This window comes from Cnephaeus nilssonii, assembly GCF_951640355.1.
Source record: "Cnephaeus nilssonii genome assembly, chromosome: 15".
Lineage (NCBI taxonomy): Eukaryota > Metazoa > Chordata > Mammalia > Chiroptera > Vespertilionidae > Cnephaeus > Cnephaeus nilssonii.
Genome location: NC_137086.1, coordinates 45,070,261 through 45,084,884, shown reverse-complemented (window position 1 = coordinate 45,084,884; position 14,624 = coordinate 45,070,261). Strand labels below are relative to the sequence as shown.

The 14,624-nt window shown below is 47.1% G+C and overlaps 2 protein-coding genes across 3 annotated transcripts; both read left to right on the top strand.

Moving 5' to 3' along the window:
• Positions 1 to 136: 136 nt before the first annotated feature.
• Positions 137 to 6,527, top strand: LOC307111605 (uncharacterized protein C2orf81 homolog; the record flags this gene model as incomplete). 2 transcript variants are annotated; one of them, XM_079791616.1, is made up of 4 exons in its annotated part: positions 137 to 190; positions 4,538 to 4,759; positions 4,845 to 5,066; positions 5,223 to 6,527. In XM_079791616.1, exons 1-4 carry the CDS (start codon positions 173 to 175, stop codon positions 6,525 to 6,527), a joined length of 1,767 nt encoding a protein of 588 aa, XP_079647742.1. In that variant the 5' UTR covers positions 137 to 172. The 2 variants fall into 2 exon arrangements, with proteins under 2 accessions (XP_079647742.1, XP_079647741.1); XM_079791615.1 differs by having other exon boundaries at positions 4,845 to 6,527.
• A 63-nt stretch (positions 6,528 to 6,590) lies between these two features.
• LOC307111515 (retinol dehydrogenase 11-like) lies at positions 6,591 to 13,066 on the top strand. Its single transcript, XM_079791495.1, has 6 exons — positions 6,591 to 7,437; positions 7,612 to 7,851; positions 8,145 to 8,234; positions 11,952 to 12,140; positions 12,628 to 12,734; positions 12,871 to 13,066. Exons 1-6 carry the CDS (start codon positions 7,260 to 7,262, stop codon positions 13,057 to 13,059), a joined length of 993 nt encoding a protein of 330 aa, XP_079647621.1. The 5' UTR covers positions 6,591 to 7,259; the 3' UTR covers positions 13,060 to 13,066.
• Positions 13,067 to 14,624: the final 1,558 nt, after the last annotated feature.

Sequence of the window (14,624 nt, the reverse complement as noted above, 5' to 3'; positions counted from 1 at the left end):
ATGGGCGGGGCGAACCACCGGAACCTGCCGCGCGGGGCGCGGTTGTCGGGGCAACTGCGGACCGGACGAGCCAACCAGCGCACAGCGTGGTTGCCGGGGCGACCGTTAGGCGGCGGCGGCGGCCGCGGCGCCGGGAGCTGTGGAAACCTCGAGGCCGAAGGCAGAGGCAGCGATGGCGCACGAAAGCTCGGTAAGCTTCAGCTCGGCTCGGGGTGCGCCAGAGCCGGGATCGGCCTCTCAGGTCGGTGTCGGGAACCGTGGACCAGCCGCACGATACCCGGTGCCCGCCCGGCACGCCGGCGTTCAAGAGGACCAAGGAATCCACGTCGGTACTTGGGCAAAAAACCCTATGCCCACCCACAGGCTTTGTCACCATCGGAAGCTGAGGGAAAAGATCGAATGAGGTGCAGAGTCCAAGAGCGAAAATATTACTTTAGAAACAGCTAATGGATGTAATACGTCTCTTGCACTGAGGTACCCATTTGAATGGATTAACGAGAGTTGGCCAGGGATTGGGGAGAGGAGCTGCTAGAATCAAATTGTTTTAAAACAAGGTAATTTCAAATAAAACATTTGAAGAACCTTTGTGTAACAATATCCCTGGCCCCTCTGGTCAGGCCACATCTAGGCACAAGAGAGGCTTGGAGTCCTCGCCGGTTTGGCTCAGTGGGTAGAGCGTCGGCCTGCGGACTGAAAGGTCCCAGGTTCGATTCCGGTCAAGGGCATGTACCTTGGTTGCGGGCACATCCCCAGCAGGGGGTGTGCAGGAGGCAGCTGATGGATGTTTCTCTCTCATCGATGTTTCTAACTCTATCCCTCTCCCTCCTTCTCTGTAAAAATCAATAAAATATATTTAAAAAGAGAGGGGGGGGGGCCGGTTTGGCTTAGCGGATAGAGCTTCGGCCTGTGGACTGAAGAAGGGTCCCAGGTTCGATTCTGGTCAAGGGCACATGGTCATGTTGTGGGCTAATTTCCCAGTAGGGGGCGTGCAGGAGGCAGCCGGTTTCTCTCTCTCCCTCTCCCTTCCTCTTTAAAATCAATAAAAATATATTTTTTTAAAAAGAGAGAAGCTTGGAGGGGAAGTCTAAAGAACCGACTCTCCTCGCCCAGCCCTACCTGCCCTGCGCTGGCTTGAACTGGTCTTTGGGCCCTTCCCTAGGTTTGCCACCAGGGCTGGTCGCACTAGCAGAGAGGGGAAATGAGGCTTAAGGGATTTTGAGTCCAGTGTGAAGTTTAGAAAACATCAGATTTGAGGGAGAATTTTAGGGAACATCAGGTATCAGTGAGGTTGCGGGGCGAGGAAGCAAAGGTTTGAGAGATTACATCTGGAGGTAAATTTTGGAGGGAATCAGGTTCAAGTAGACTCTTTTGGGGGAAGTGAGGAGGCTCCCAGGAATCTACTAGTAAATGCCTATGTCCTGAAATTAACTTGGGACCTAGTCTTTATCTTTTTAAAAAATAAATATATTTTATTGATTTCAGAGAGGAAGGAAGAGGGAGAGAGGTAGAAACATCAATGATGAGAGAGAATCATCGATCGGCTACCTCCTGCATGCCTCCCACTGGGAATCTTTTTAAGTAGATTTTTTTCTTTTCTACTGCTGCCCATTGCTCCCCTGGTTGCAAGTCTCGTGGGGACCCTTAAAGTTTAGGAGATGCACACCTGAGAGGGAAGAGAAGGAAGAGAGGCATGAGCCTAATCCTAGGAGGGAGCGAGCGCCCTGGGTCTTTTGCCTTGAGGGTTTCAAACACTGGGAGTTTAAAGGAGACATCTGTAATGTTTTCAACAATAAAGATAAGTTTAAAAAATAGCCTGGTCGGTGTGGCTCAGTGGTTGAGCATTCGACCAATGAACCAGGAGGTCACGGTTCGATTCCTGTTCAGGGCACATGCCAGGGTTGCAGGCTCGAACCCCAGTGGGAGGCATGCAGGAGACAGCCAATTGATGATTCTCTCTCATCGTTGATGTTTCTCTCTTTCCCTCTCCCTTCCTCTCTGAAATCAATAAACAATATATAAAAATAAATAAACAAAAATAAAAGCTGGGAGTTTAGGGGAGGATCTCAATAGAATATTTATCAGCTTCATGCTGATGAACCAAAAGGAGATTTATTCCCTTAACTTCAACTGTCCTTAGGTGTGGTTGACACTAATTGGATTTCTCCTATCTATCTCCCTGAGCTTATAAAATAGAGAAGAGCATAGGAAAGAAACATACCCACTATTACAATTTTGGTATTTTCTTTTTCTTCAACACATACAGGTTTACATTATCTGAGGTCATACTTGTTCTTTCATTTAACATGAAATCTTAAGTATTTTTCTATGCTTTTGCAAATTCTTCCTAAAGATTACCTTTAATCATTGTATAATATGATTAAATATTATGTAGATAGTACACAATTAGCCAGCTATTCTCTTTTTGTTAGACATATGTGTTCAATATTCTGCTATTATAAATCACACCACAGAGATTTTTGATTTTTACAGAGAGGGAGGGAGAGGGAATCTGTTGAAGAATACATATACATACATACACATATATATATATGTGTGTGTGTGTGTGTGTATAATTTATATGTATTACATATATATAATTTATATATATTGATTTCAGAGAGGAAGGGAGAGGGAGAGAGAGATAGAAACATCAATAATGAGAGAATTATTGATCGACTGCCTCCTGCATGCCACACTGGGGATTGAACCTGCAACCTGGGCATGTGCCCTGAAAGGGAATCAAACTGTGACTTCCTGGTTCATAGGTCGATGGACTGGCTAGGACTACCGTTCTACTTTTGTGAAATGTTATGTCCTTTGCCTATTATTATCTTTGGAGTTTATGATGGTTCTTATTTTATTTTATTTTTTAAAATATTTTTATAAAATATTTTTATTGATTTTTCAGAGAGGGAGAGAGAGAGATAGAAACAACAATGATGAGAGAGAATCATTGATTGGCTGCCTCCTGCACAACCCACACTGGGGATCGAGCCCACAACCCCGGCATGTGCCCTGATAGGAAATCGAAAAAGAAAAACAAAACAAAACAAAACAAAAAAAATAATAAAAAGAAAAAAAAGAAAACAAAAAAACAAATACAAAGGAAATCGAATCAGGACCTCTGGTTCATAGGTTGATGCTCAACCACTGAGCCACACCGGCCAGACATTCTTATTTTATATGAGTTTTAATATATTTAGGAATATATATATTTTAATATTTGCTATAAATGCAGGGTGGAGCAAAAGTAGGTTTACAGTTTGTATGGAAAATAATACAATAATAAATAAATAATACATGAATAAGCTCTGGTCTGTGTACTCACAACTGTAAACCTACTTTTGCCCCACCCTGTATTTTTGTTTGAGAAGCAGTATAAAGTCAGGCTCTGAAGTCAAACTTGCATATAAATGATTACTCCACTACTTCCTTGTTATGTGATCTGGGCAAATTCTGTAAAATGGAAATACAAATAATATGTAGTCTAAAAACAAATGTAGGAATTGAGTCAAGACGATATATGCAACTATTATACTCTAAGTGCTGGAAAATGATTACTAATATCAGCTTGTAAATTAAGAAAGTTTATAAAAGTAAGTACAGCCAAAACCGGTTTGGCTCCGTGGATAGAGCTTCAGCCTGCAGACTGAAAGGTCCCAGGTTCGATTCCGGTCAAGGGCATGTACCTTGGTTGCAGGCACATCCCCAGTAGGGGGCATGCAGGAGGCAGCTCATCGATGTTTCTCTCTCATCGATGTTTCTAACTGTCTATCTCTCTCCTATCTCTCTCCCTTCCTCTCTGTAAAAAATCAATAAAATATTAAAAAAATAAAAAAAATAAAAAGCTTAATACTAAAAAAAAAAAAAGTAAGTACAGGAAAATTTGACAGTCGCACCACAGGGAAGCTATGAAGAAAATACAATGTTTTCTTACCCAGAGATTATATGACAAGTTATCCTGTTTTTCCTACATTTTATTTTTTCTTTATATTTTTGTTTTATTTGTGTGTGTGTGTGTGTGTGTGTGTGTGTGTGTGTGTGTCCTTTAATCCATCTGGAAGTTATTTAGATGTATATTGTGAAATAAGAATTTAAGTTGATTTGGGGAGGAGGAGGAGACTCTAAACAGCACCAATTATTCCAGCACCCATATATTGACTCATCTATGTCAAGTTCTTTCCCTCTCAAGAACTTTGAACACTTTGGACTAGTGCAAATAGCAAGGACTGTGGAGTTGGAGCCACATATAGCCTGGGTTTATTGTGGAATCCCAAGCAAGTGCTGGTTAACTTGTGGCAAACTGCAGTTTCTTTGTCTGTGAAATGGGCTCAGGGAGCTGTTGTGAAAATTAAATTAGCTAGGTCAAACACCTGAGAAGCACCTGTCACACAGTAGGCTTTCTTAGTAAGTTGTCTCTTTCAGAAGGCTTTTCCTTCCTACTAGACAAATGGAGAAAGCTTCCTCTGAGCCTGTAGTTGCTTCTCTCGTCCACTCCTCGGTTTTCTGCCCTGATTGCTCTGCTCCTTTCCCACAGAGGCAGGCCCGAGATCGCGGGGCGACCAGATCCAAGGCGGAAAAGGCACGGCCGCCTACTGTGCCAGTGCCGCAGGTGGACATCGTTCCTGGGCGGCTTACTGAGGCTGAGTGGATGGTGCTCACGATGGTGGAGGAGGGCGAGGACGTGGTGGGGGACATCTTGGCAGATTTGCTGGGGCGTGTCATGGACTCCGCCTTCAAAGTCTACTTGACCCAGCAGGTGAGCCTGGATCGGGCCCTCCAAACCCATCCACCCCCTCTTCCACCCCTTCCTGCGTGGCTGAGACCTTCTCTTGCTTCTGCAGTGCATCCCATTCACCATCAGCCAGGCTCGGGAGGCCATGCTGCAGATCATCGAGTGGCGTTTCCTGGCTCGAGATGAGGGAGAGTCTGCAGTGGCTGAGGACCCCACCTGGGGAGAGGATGAGGAGCCCTTGGCATGCACAACGGATGCCTGGGCTCAGGGATCTGTGCCCCTGATGCGCGCACCAGCCTCAGTGGAGCTGGAGGACTCCTTCCAAAGCGAAGTAAGCCCCCAGCTGCCTCTGACCCCCACCCCTACCCCCAGTGCATCCTCGTTTTCCTTACGGCTTCTCCAAGATTTCTCCACCCTTAGTTCCTCTCTCCCCTTTCTGACCTCTCACTGTCTACCTCTCACCCCCACCTCTGGTGCATTTCCCCAGGACCAAGGGAGTGTAGACCAGATTTCTGTAGGAAGATCGTTGATGGATGGAGGCTCTGAGGAGCAAGTGGAATCCTCCAAGCCAAGAGACACCCTCAGCCCTCCACCCACCCCAGAGCTGTTTCAGGAGGCAGGCCCCAGGGATACTTTAGAGGAATTGGAAGACCAGGAAGGAGGCTACCCATCTTCGGCAGGGTCCAGGGACCTGAGCCTCCAACAGCTGTCAGAATCTGTGGAGCAAGTGATGGAGAGAGTTCCCTCTGGGAGTCCCCACCCTTCTCTGGAGCTGTCCCTGGTAGCCAGCTCCCAGGAATCGGCAGAGAGCACACGGCCCCTCAGCTCCCAATTCTCAGTAGAGGACCTCTATTTCCCGCCTTCTATTGGGGATGTAAGCGAGCAGGTGCTCAAGAAGGACGAGATGCCCCACACAGCCTTGGACTCCATCATACTCAGCCCCTCCGAATCCTTCCAGCAGCCTTGGTGCTTGGACTCAAAGCTGAGTACACTTCCGCATAAGGTGGGCCGCAAGGCCTCGGTGCTGCCGAGCCAATGGGTATGCCCAGTAGTTGAGGTTGTGGATCCAGACTCCGAGGTACAACCCCTGGAAATCTACCGCAGGCACCCCCGGGTCAAGAAGACAGAGGCCCCGGCCAGACGCCAAGCTACTGGCTACAGTTTCCGAGCATCCCGAGCAGCTTTCCGCCCTCTCCCTCCCAGCGGTCCTTTCCCTGCCTTGCGCCCTGGTCCCCAACTTCCCCCTTTAAGCTTTGGCCCATCATTGCCAGGCTCCCAGTCAAAGGGGCTCTTACCCGGCCCAGAGAGCCGCTTTCTTGAAAGGCACCTGGGGTTCTCCCAGGTGGCCCGCAGCCCCAGCCCCTGCACTTGGCCAGGTGCAAAGTGGCCTAGGGGCTGGGAAGGGGAGGCGGAGTTGCTGGAAGAGCTGTGGGCCGCCCGCACCCAAGTACCTCCGCAGGGACCCCGGGACCAGGAGGGCCAGGATCCTCAAAGGTGGTCTTACCTTGAACCCCAAATCCTCAAGGCCACATCCCAGGTCATGTGGCAGCCACTGTTGCTGCCGGAAGCCTTGAAGCTGGCTCCTGGTGTGAGCATGTGGAACCCAACCACACAGGTGCTGCTCAGGTCTGGCGCACCCCAGCAGGAGGACAAAAAAGGCTGGACCTCTCCTCCCACTGAGTTGCAACCCATCCAGACAGAAGCCCAGGTGACCAGGGCACAGCTAATGAAGAAATCAACCTCCAACGTGTGGTCACTCCCCTCCAAGATCCTGCCCCATTCTGAGCCCTAAACCTCAGCCAGTGGGAATCCTATCTTTATTCTGTCCGCTTGCCAAAAATAAACACCTGGGTTGCCTTAAGAATTGGCCTGGTATCTCTGTCAGTTTCTTCCAAAGACATGTGTTCTCGCTGAGCTGGAGAGGAGCAGTGGTCCTGGCAGGCCTAGAAGAAGATAGAACACTGGGTCCAGGGAATAAACCCATTTGTATCCATAGGAGACCCTGCTTCAGGGCCAAGGCTACCCTCCAGCAGAAGAATTCTGGAGAACCATCTCTCCTCACAAAAGAGCAGATAGATGTAAGGGCTGCAAGTGGGATCTACCTCAGTTGGGAGAACTTCGTTTCCTATCAGTCGGGAGCAAGGGAATGGCCCTGTTTGGGCACAGAGTGATTCAAGACATGGGGAATTTGGTTTCTTGCTTCCCTACTCCCTGGAGCTCTGTCAGTTCACTTTAGATGCAAATACAAGTTTGGCTCAGAGATTTGAGCTTTGGCAGGGTTTAGGGCTCAGGGAAAGCCCTTCTGTTAATTTTTGATTGGAGGTGAGGCAATCAAGTGCTTAGGTCACACAATTTATAAGGAGGAACTCTCTCTCAGGTTCAGATGGGTTGCTTGAACAAGTGTGAGAGGGCCTCCTTAAATTTTGCATCTTGGGCTCCACACCAGCCTTATTGCTGCCCACTCAGCATTGACTAGCTCTCTCAAATTCTCTTCCCACTCTGGGTAGTCGGCCAGTCATCTGCTATGCCACTGTGGTCTCTACTCAGCACCCAGGTCTGGGTTCCTGGCTCTGTCCTCCTCATTCTGGTCTTCCTGCTTAGACTAAGTGTGCGGCTCTGGCATAAGACTCAGCTTTGGGACCTCCAGCACTGCTCCACAGATCTAACTGGGAAGACGGCAGTGGTGACTGGGGCCAACAGTGGTGAGTGCTCCTTCCACCCTGTCACCTCACTAGGGGTCTCAGCCCCAACAGTCTTCACAGGGAGGGCAGGGGGGAGAAGCAGCACCCACTGTCAACACCTCTGTCCCTCACCCTTGCTCCTTTACCCTCTAGTCACTTCCCAGACTAGCCTACTCTGAAGCTGCCCTCTCACAGGTATCGGAAAGGTTGTGTCCCAGGAGCTGGCCCGCCGTGGGGCCCGGGTGATCCTTGCTTGCCGTAGCCGAGAGCGTGGACAGCAAGCCCTGGCTGAGATCCAAGCAGCCTCTAAGGATGCCTGCCTTCTGCTTGGGGAGGTAGACCTGAGCTCTATGGCCTCCATCCGGAGCTTTGCCCGGTGGCTTCTGCAAGAGTGTCCTGAGATACATCTGCTGGTTAACAATGCTGCAGTCTGTGGTATGTGCCTTGACATGCTTCCCCAAACACATTTTAGGAGACTCCTTTCTAGATCAGGGACCACAAAACAGGCATCCCCAAAGCCTAACCTGTGCACCCTGCTGAAACACTCTTAATTCATACACAACCCTAAAGAGCCTGCCTCACGTTATAGCCTCAAATTTAATTGCCCCATCTTTGCATATACGTGCTCCTATGGCATTTCTATTGAACCCCAATATATCACCCTAGACTCTGTCTCCCTCAGTATATTCGCTCTATCATCCACTTCGTGTGTTTTCGTTTCCTCCCAGGAATCCCCAGGACACTAACCCCAGAGGGCCTTGATGTCACCTTTGCCACCAATTATGTCGGGCCCTTTCTGCTCACAAATCTACTGCAAGGTAAGGAAATGTGCCTACCCTCTGTGTCAGCCCTGGCTTCTCCATTCCCCTTCCTTTCCTTTGGCACATAGCAGGGGAACCACCTGACACAAGTCAGGATTAGGATTTTGGTAATGGAACCAGACAGTCCAAAATACAACCAAGAGGATATAAGATCCCCCCTCTCCCTCCCTCAGCTCTGAATTCCAGTCAGACCAGTAGAGTCAATCATCTCAACCACAGGTTCCTGAGGGTGGCACTAGGTCACTAGAAACATTAACACCAAGAAGCTCAGGGGCCACCAGGGATAATAGCCAAAAATTCATTGCCTTGGGCCCAAGTCTGTTGACTTTCTGATTTTGTAATCCTTTCTGCTTAAGGTTTGAGGTTCTCCTGGGGAGGTGTGGGGAAATGGGTGGCAGGCAAATTCTCCATAACATATTTTCCTGTGTTTTTAAATAACCTCTTTTTTAGTCAGGTAATATATATCTAAAATACAAAATTGAAAGTGTATAAAAGGGTATACAGAAAAAAAAAAGTCTCCTTGGCCCTGACCGGATAGCTCAGTTGGTTAGTGTCATCCTGATATGTGAAGGTTGTGGGTTCAATCTCCCATCAGAACACATACAAGAAGCAACCACTGAGCCCTGGCTGGTGTGGCTCAGTTGTTTGAGCATTGTTCCATGCACCAAAAGGCCACTGGTTTGATTCCCAGTCGGGGCACATGCCTGGGTTGTGGCTCAATCCCCAGTAGGGGGCTGCAGAGCAGGAGGCAGCTGATTGATGCCTATCTATCTATCTATCTATCTATCTATCTATCTATCTCTTTCCCTCTCTATTCCACTCTCTCTAAAAATCAATAAAAACGTATTTTAAAAAAGAAGCAATCAATGAATGCATAAATAAATAGAACAAATTGATGTTTTTCTCTCTCCCCCTTTCTCTCTCTAAAATCAATACGTGCTCCTATGGCATAAGTGAAAGGAAAAAATAAATTAAAAAATCTCCTCCTCTCCTTGAAAATCAACTTTCCATTCCCCTCCTTGGAGGCAACTACTGTTGTCAGGATCTCCTGTACCCTTCAGTGGCTGATTGCATTAGCCCAATTGGAAAGTGAACAAAGAGCAAGGCAAAACTCTATGCACTTTTTTTAAAAATATATTTTTATTGACTTTTTACAGAGAGGAAAGGAGAGGGACAGAGAGCTAGAAACATCGATGAGAGAGAAACATCGACCAGCTGCCTCTTGCACACCCCCTACTGGGGATGTGCCCGCAACCAATGTACATGCCCTTGACTGGAATCGAACCTGGGACCTTTCAGTCCGCAGACTGACGCTCTATCCACTGAGCCAAACCGGTTTTGGCTCTATGCACTTTTGAGTATGAATATTTTTCCCTCTTCCCCCAAATTGTAACAAGGTGGTTGTACCTTCCTCAGTATTAGTGTTTTTTCTTTCTTATAAAAAAGCATTTATTTGAGCAAAAGTTGCTCCAGCCTGGAATACAGAGATTCAGGTGGCAACCTAAATTGTGTTCCTAAGTAATGGTTTCTTAAATTGTTTGTCTCTCCCCTTTTAGTATAATCTAGTCTCCCTTCTGCCACCTCTAGAAATCACCTTTAGCCATATCACTTTCTTGCTTAAAATCTTTTGAAGGTACTCTGTCCTTTATAGGATAAACTCTAAGCCCCTTCTTTTTACTTACAAGACTGAGAACCTTACTTTTTGCCCTTCCTTAATCCCCTTACCCCACCCCCAATCTCCAGCCAGACCATCTGTAGATCTTGGAACACACTCTATTTTTTTCCATCTGGCTGTGTTTGCACATATGTTTTCCTCTACCTGGAACATCTTTTTCCCACTCCCTTACGCTGTCTAACTTTAGTTTATTTGTCAAGACTCAGCACAGATATAGCCTGTGCTGTTGATCCTGCCCTGACACCTCCAACTCTCCAGCTACCCCCAATTATCAGGGGTCCCCTAAGCCCCTTGTGCACATCTCTATTCTCAAACTAACATTGCTTCATGGGGATCAGTCTCCAACTAGGCTGTGAGTCCCTTTGGTTTTTATGTCACTACTAGAGGCCCAGTGCACAAAATTTGCGCACTTAGGGGGTGGGTCCCTCAGCCCGACCTGCACCCTCTCGCAGTCTGGGAGCCCTTGGGGGATGTCTGACTGAAGGCTTAGGGAGTGGGCCTAAGCCAGCAGTCAGACTTCCTTAGCACTGCCACAGAGGCAGGAGAGGCTCCCACCACCACCGCTGCACTCGTCAGCTGTGAGCCTGGCTCAGGGCTTCTGGCTGAGTGATGCTCCCCCTGTGGGAGCATCTGCCCCCTGGTGGTCAGTGTGCATCATAGTGACCGGTCATTCTGCCGTTCGGTTGATTTGCATATTAGCCTTTATTATCTAGGACAGTGGTCAGCAAACTCATTAGTCAACAGAGCCAAATATCAACAGTACAACGACTGAAATTTCTTTTGAGAGCCAAATTTCTTAAACTTAAACTATATAGGTAGGTACACTGTTATTAACTTAATTAGGGTACTCCTAAGCTGGCCTTTGCTAAAAACTCAAGGGGCTAAAGAGCCGCATGTGGCTCACGAGCCGCAGTTTGCCTACCACTGATCTAGGATGTCTTCAAGTTTGGGGTCTATTGTCCTCATTAAGAATAATTTTCTCTCTAGCAAATTTTGGCTAAATAGCATCTGTTCAAATTGTCATTTGTGATTCTTCATTTCAATGTAGGGCTCAAAATAATTTGAGCATTTTTAAAACAATACTGTAAACTCATGTGACAATTATTATTTTTCATAATTTACATGATCCAGACTTTTTTTGTGTAGTTAATACTCGTTTTTTAAAAGATTTAACTTGTTTTATTTCTTTTTTTCTTTTTAAACTTGTTTTATTGATTATAATTTTATTTTTGTTCTTTGAGAGATCATTATCTTTTTAAAAACTACTTTCTCAGGTATCTCTGCATATTTCTTTCCCCCCAAACCTAGTGCCCTTATATCCTTAGCACCCATCTTGGTGTCTGTCACAAACCAGGGGCCTAATGAACATTTATGGAATGAATGAGTGTATGAATACATGAAAGACAACTCTGACAGTGTGTCTAGCCTCTCCTTTCTTCTTTTAATCCTCACCCGAGGATATTTTATTCATTGATTTCTAGAGAAAGTGAAAGGGAGGGAGGAGGGAGAGAGAGAGGGAGAGGAGAGAGAGAGAGAGAGAGAGAGAGAGAGAGAGAGAGAGAGAGAGAGAGAGAGAGATGTGAGAGAGACACATTGATTGGTTGCCTCCCGCATGCACTCCCTACCGGGGCTGGGAACCCACAACTGAGGCATGTGCCCTTGACCTGGAATCAAGCTTGCAACCCTTCTGTCCGCAGGTTAATGATCTAACCAAGGAGCCAAACCGGCTAGGGCCATCCTCTTCTTTTCCCCTCTTAGTGGTCAGTGTGGTCAAACATAAATAAGGATCAATTAAATTAGTTCCAGCTAGCAAATGGAAGAAAAGCACTAAACACTAAAATAAAAGAGGAAGAGAGTGTTAGGAAAGCAGCTAATGAAAGTGAAGTCTCTGTTCCCATTAAGTTCCCCTGTGCCTAGCCCTGGTGCCTGGGTGGGGCCCACTCCTGAAAGTGCTGGATGGGCCCTGCTCTCCTGGGATGTGGGCATGGGAGTTGACACTAGGACTTAGACTGAAGGAATGTGGTCTTCTCTCTACCCAGGAGCGCTACAACGGGCAGGGTCAGCCCGGGTGATAAATGTGTCTTCCTCTTGGCAAACACATGGGTACTTTGATGAGGAACATCTGACAGGGGCTGGTGGACCTTTGACCTTCAACCAGAACTATTTCTGCAGCAAACTGCTTTTGACCTCAATCACTGGGGAATTTGCCCGGAGACTTCAAGGGACAGGTAACTGCCTCTGACACCCTCTGTTCCTCCACTCCCAATCCTTCACACCTGTCAACATGTCTTGGCCATAAAATACTCCCAATATCCCCCAAGCCAGCTGTTATGTTCTTCCATTTACCACCTGTACCCCTATAGTTCTCTCAACCCTGTCCTCATGTCTCTTTTTCAACCTTTTTCAGTTCTCTTATCACTGGTAACAACCCTCTCCTCTCAGTATTTTCCAATACCAACACCATACATCATGTTCCTCCTAAAGTTAACCCAACATTTTCAAATACTCGTGTCTCCTTACTGGCGTGGGTAGCACCATTCATGTAAGTTACAGAGCACTAATGTCCCTCGTACCACCCCCAAGTCTCTGGTCACCTTTACCCAACAGACCTGGTAGGATCCTTCCCTCCTTGCACATTGCAGAACCACACTCAATCCTTTCTTCCCATCATCCTTTCACTTCGCTTTGCATAATGCTTCTGTCTTACCTTCTCAGGTGTGACTGTGAACTCTGTGGAACCAGGTATTGTGTACACGGATATCATGAAGCTATTACCTTGGTATTACCGCTTCTTCTTCTGGCTCTCCAGCTTCTTTATTAAGGTGAGTAGAGGAGGAGCTGGTTTGGCTTGAAGAGGGTGGTGTAGGGCTCTACTTTTCAGTGTCCCCAGCCCGCTAAAGCCTGCCTGGTGAGACAGCCCATCCTTCCCCTCAACCCCCACTCTCGGTGTTTCCACAGGGTCCTATACAAGGTGCAAACCCAGTTCTCTACCTGAGCTTGGCAAAGGAGCTGGATGATATTTCTGGAAAATATTTTAGCAGGTCCTGTGTGATAACTTCTCCCACTAAAGCTGCTCAGGATCCTCAGGTGGCCCAAAGCCTCTGGAATGCCTCAGTCAAACTAACAAACCTAGACAAGATGGACTGATCCTCTGAGACCCACATCTAGAGTTCTTCAACATTAATTATTTCCTTTGAATTTGTATGCTTTTGTACTTTAATTATATTGTTATTTTGTTAATATCACAAATCAGATATATTGCTATTATTTATAGAGTTGAAATTTGTGTAGCTTTACCTATATGTTTAATATTTTCTTTGCTCATTCTTCTTTCTTGTGTCTCAGATCTTCCATCTGGGGTTATTTTCCTTCTATCCAAAGTACATCCTTTAGAAGTTCCTTTAATGAGGATTTGTGGTAGACAGAATTCTAAGATGCCCCCAAGATTCATACCCTCTTTGTATACATTCTGTGTAATCTTCTCCCCTTGAGTGTGAGCAGAACTAGTGAATATGATGACATTTCATGTCTGTGATTATGTTATATACCTGAAAAGTGGGATTTTGCTGAAGTAATTAAAGTTTGTAATCAGTTGGCTTTGTGTTAAAGGGGAGATTATTTTGGGTGGGCCTGACTTAATCAGGTGAGCCTTTTAAGTGTCAGACCTTCTTAGAAGTCAGAGATCCTCTTGTTTACAGTGAAAGAAGCAAACTGTCACATTTTGGAGGTGGCCACATAGCCTCAAGGAGTTAAGACTTCAGTACTTCAGTTCCCAGGAACTAAATTCTGCCAATAATCAGTGAGTTTTGAAGTGGACCTAAAACCCAGATAAGATTGCAGCCTTTGATGACAGCTTGATTTCAGCTTGGTGAGACTCTAAGGTCCCAGAGGAGCCAGCTAACCTGTGCCCAGACTTCTGACCCAGAAACTGAGGGACAATATGTGCGTGTGTGTGTGTGTGTGTGTGTGTGTGTGTGTGTGTGTGGTGTGTGTGTGTGTATCTATACTAATAAAAGGGTAATATGCTAATTAGACCAGACATCTTCCAGACGTCCTTCTGGACAAAGCCACGGTGGCAGGGGCCGAGGCAGAGGTGGTTATGGGCAATCAGGCTGGCAGGGGGGAGCAGTTAGGGGGCAATCAGATCAGCAGGGGAGGGCAGTTATGGGGCAGTCAGGCTGGCAGGGGGGGCAGTTAGGGGTGATCAGGCTGGCAGGCAGAGGCAGTTAGGGGTAATCAGGCAGGCAGGCGAGCAGTTAGGAGCCAGCGGTCCTGGATTGCAAGAGGGATATCCAACTGCCACAGGGATAGGGCCTAAACCGACAGTCAGACATCCCCCGAGGGGTCCTGGATTGGAGAGGGTGCCAGCCGGGCTGAGGACCCTCCCCTCTGTGTATGAATTTCGTGCACCAGGCCTCTAGTATATATATAAAAGCCTAAGTGACCGTCTGATTGTCCAACCATTCAGTACCTATGATGCATACTGACCACCAGGGGGCATACACTCAACGCAGGAGCTGCTGAGCTACGGTGACTTGATAACTGCAATTCTCGAGTACCACACCTGGAACCAGAGAGGAGGGAGCCTGATTCTGGGGTATGTCACCCGAGAACCATCCTCTCGCAATCTGGGACCCCTCGGGGGATGTCGGGGGCCAGTTTTGGCCCAATCCCCACAGGCCAGGCTGAGGGACCCCACTGGTGCACGAATC

Excerpts from the sequence above, each read along its gene's own strand:
- LOC307111515 (XM_079791495.1), top strand. The coding sequence starts at position 7,260 with ATGCCACTGTGGTCTCTACTCAGCACCCAGGTCTGGGTTCCTGGCTCT. Across the intron at positions 7,852-8,144 it reads TAACAATGCTGCAGTCTGTG|GAATCCCCAGGACACTAACC; the intron begins GTATGTGCCTTG and ends GTTTCCTCCCAG. Across the intron at positions 12,735-12,870 it reads TCTCCAGCTTCTTTATTAAG|GGTCCTATACAAGGTGCAAA; the intron begins GTGAGTAGAGGA and ends GTGTTTCCACAG.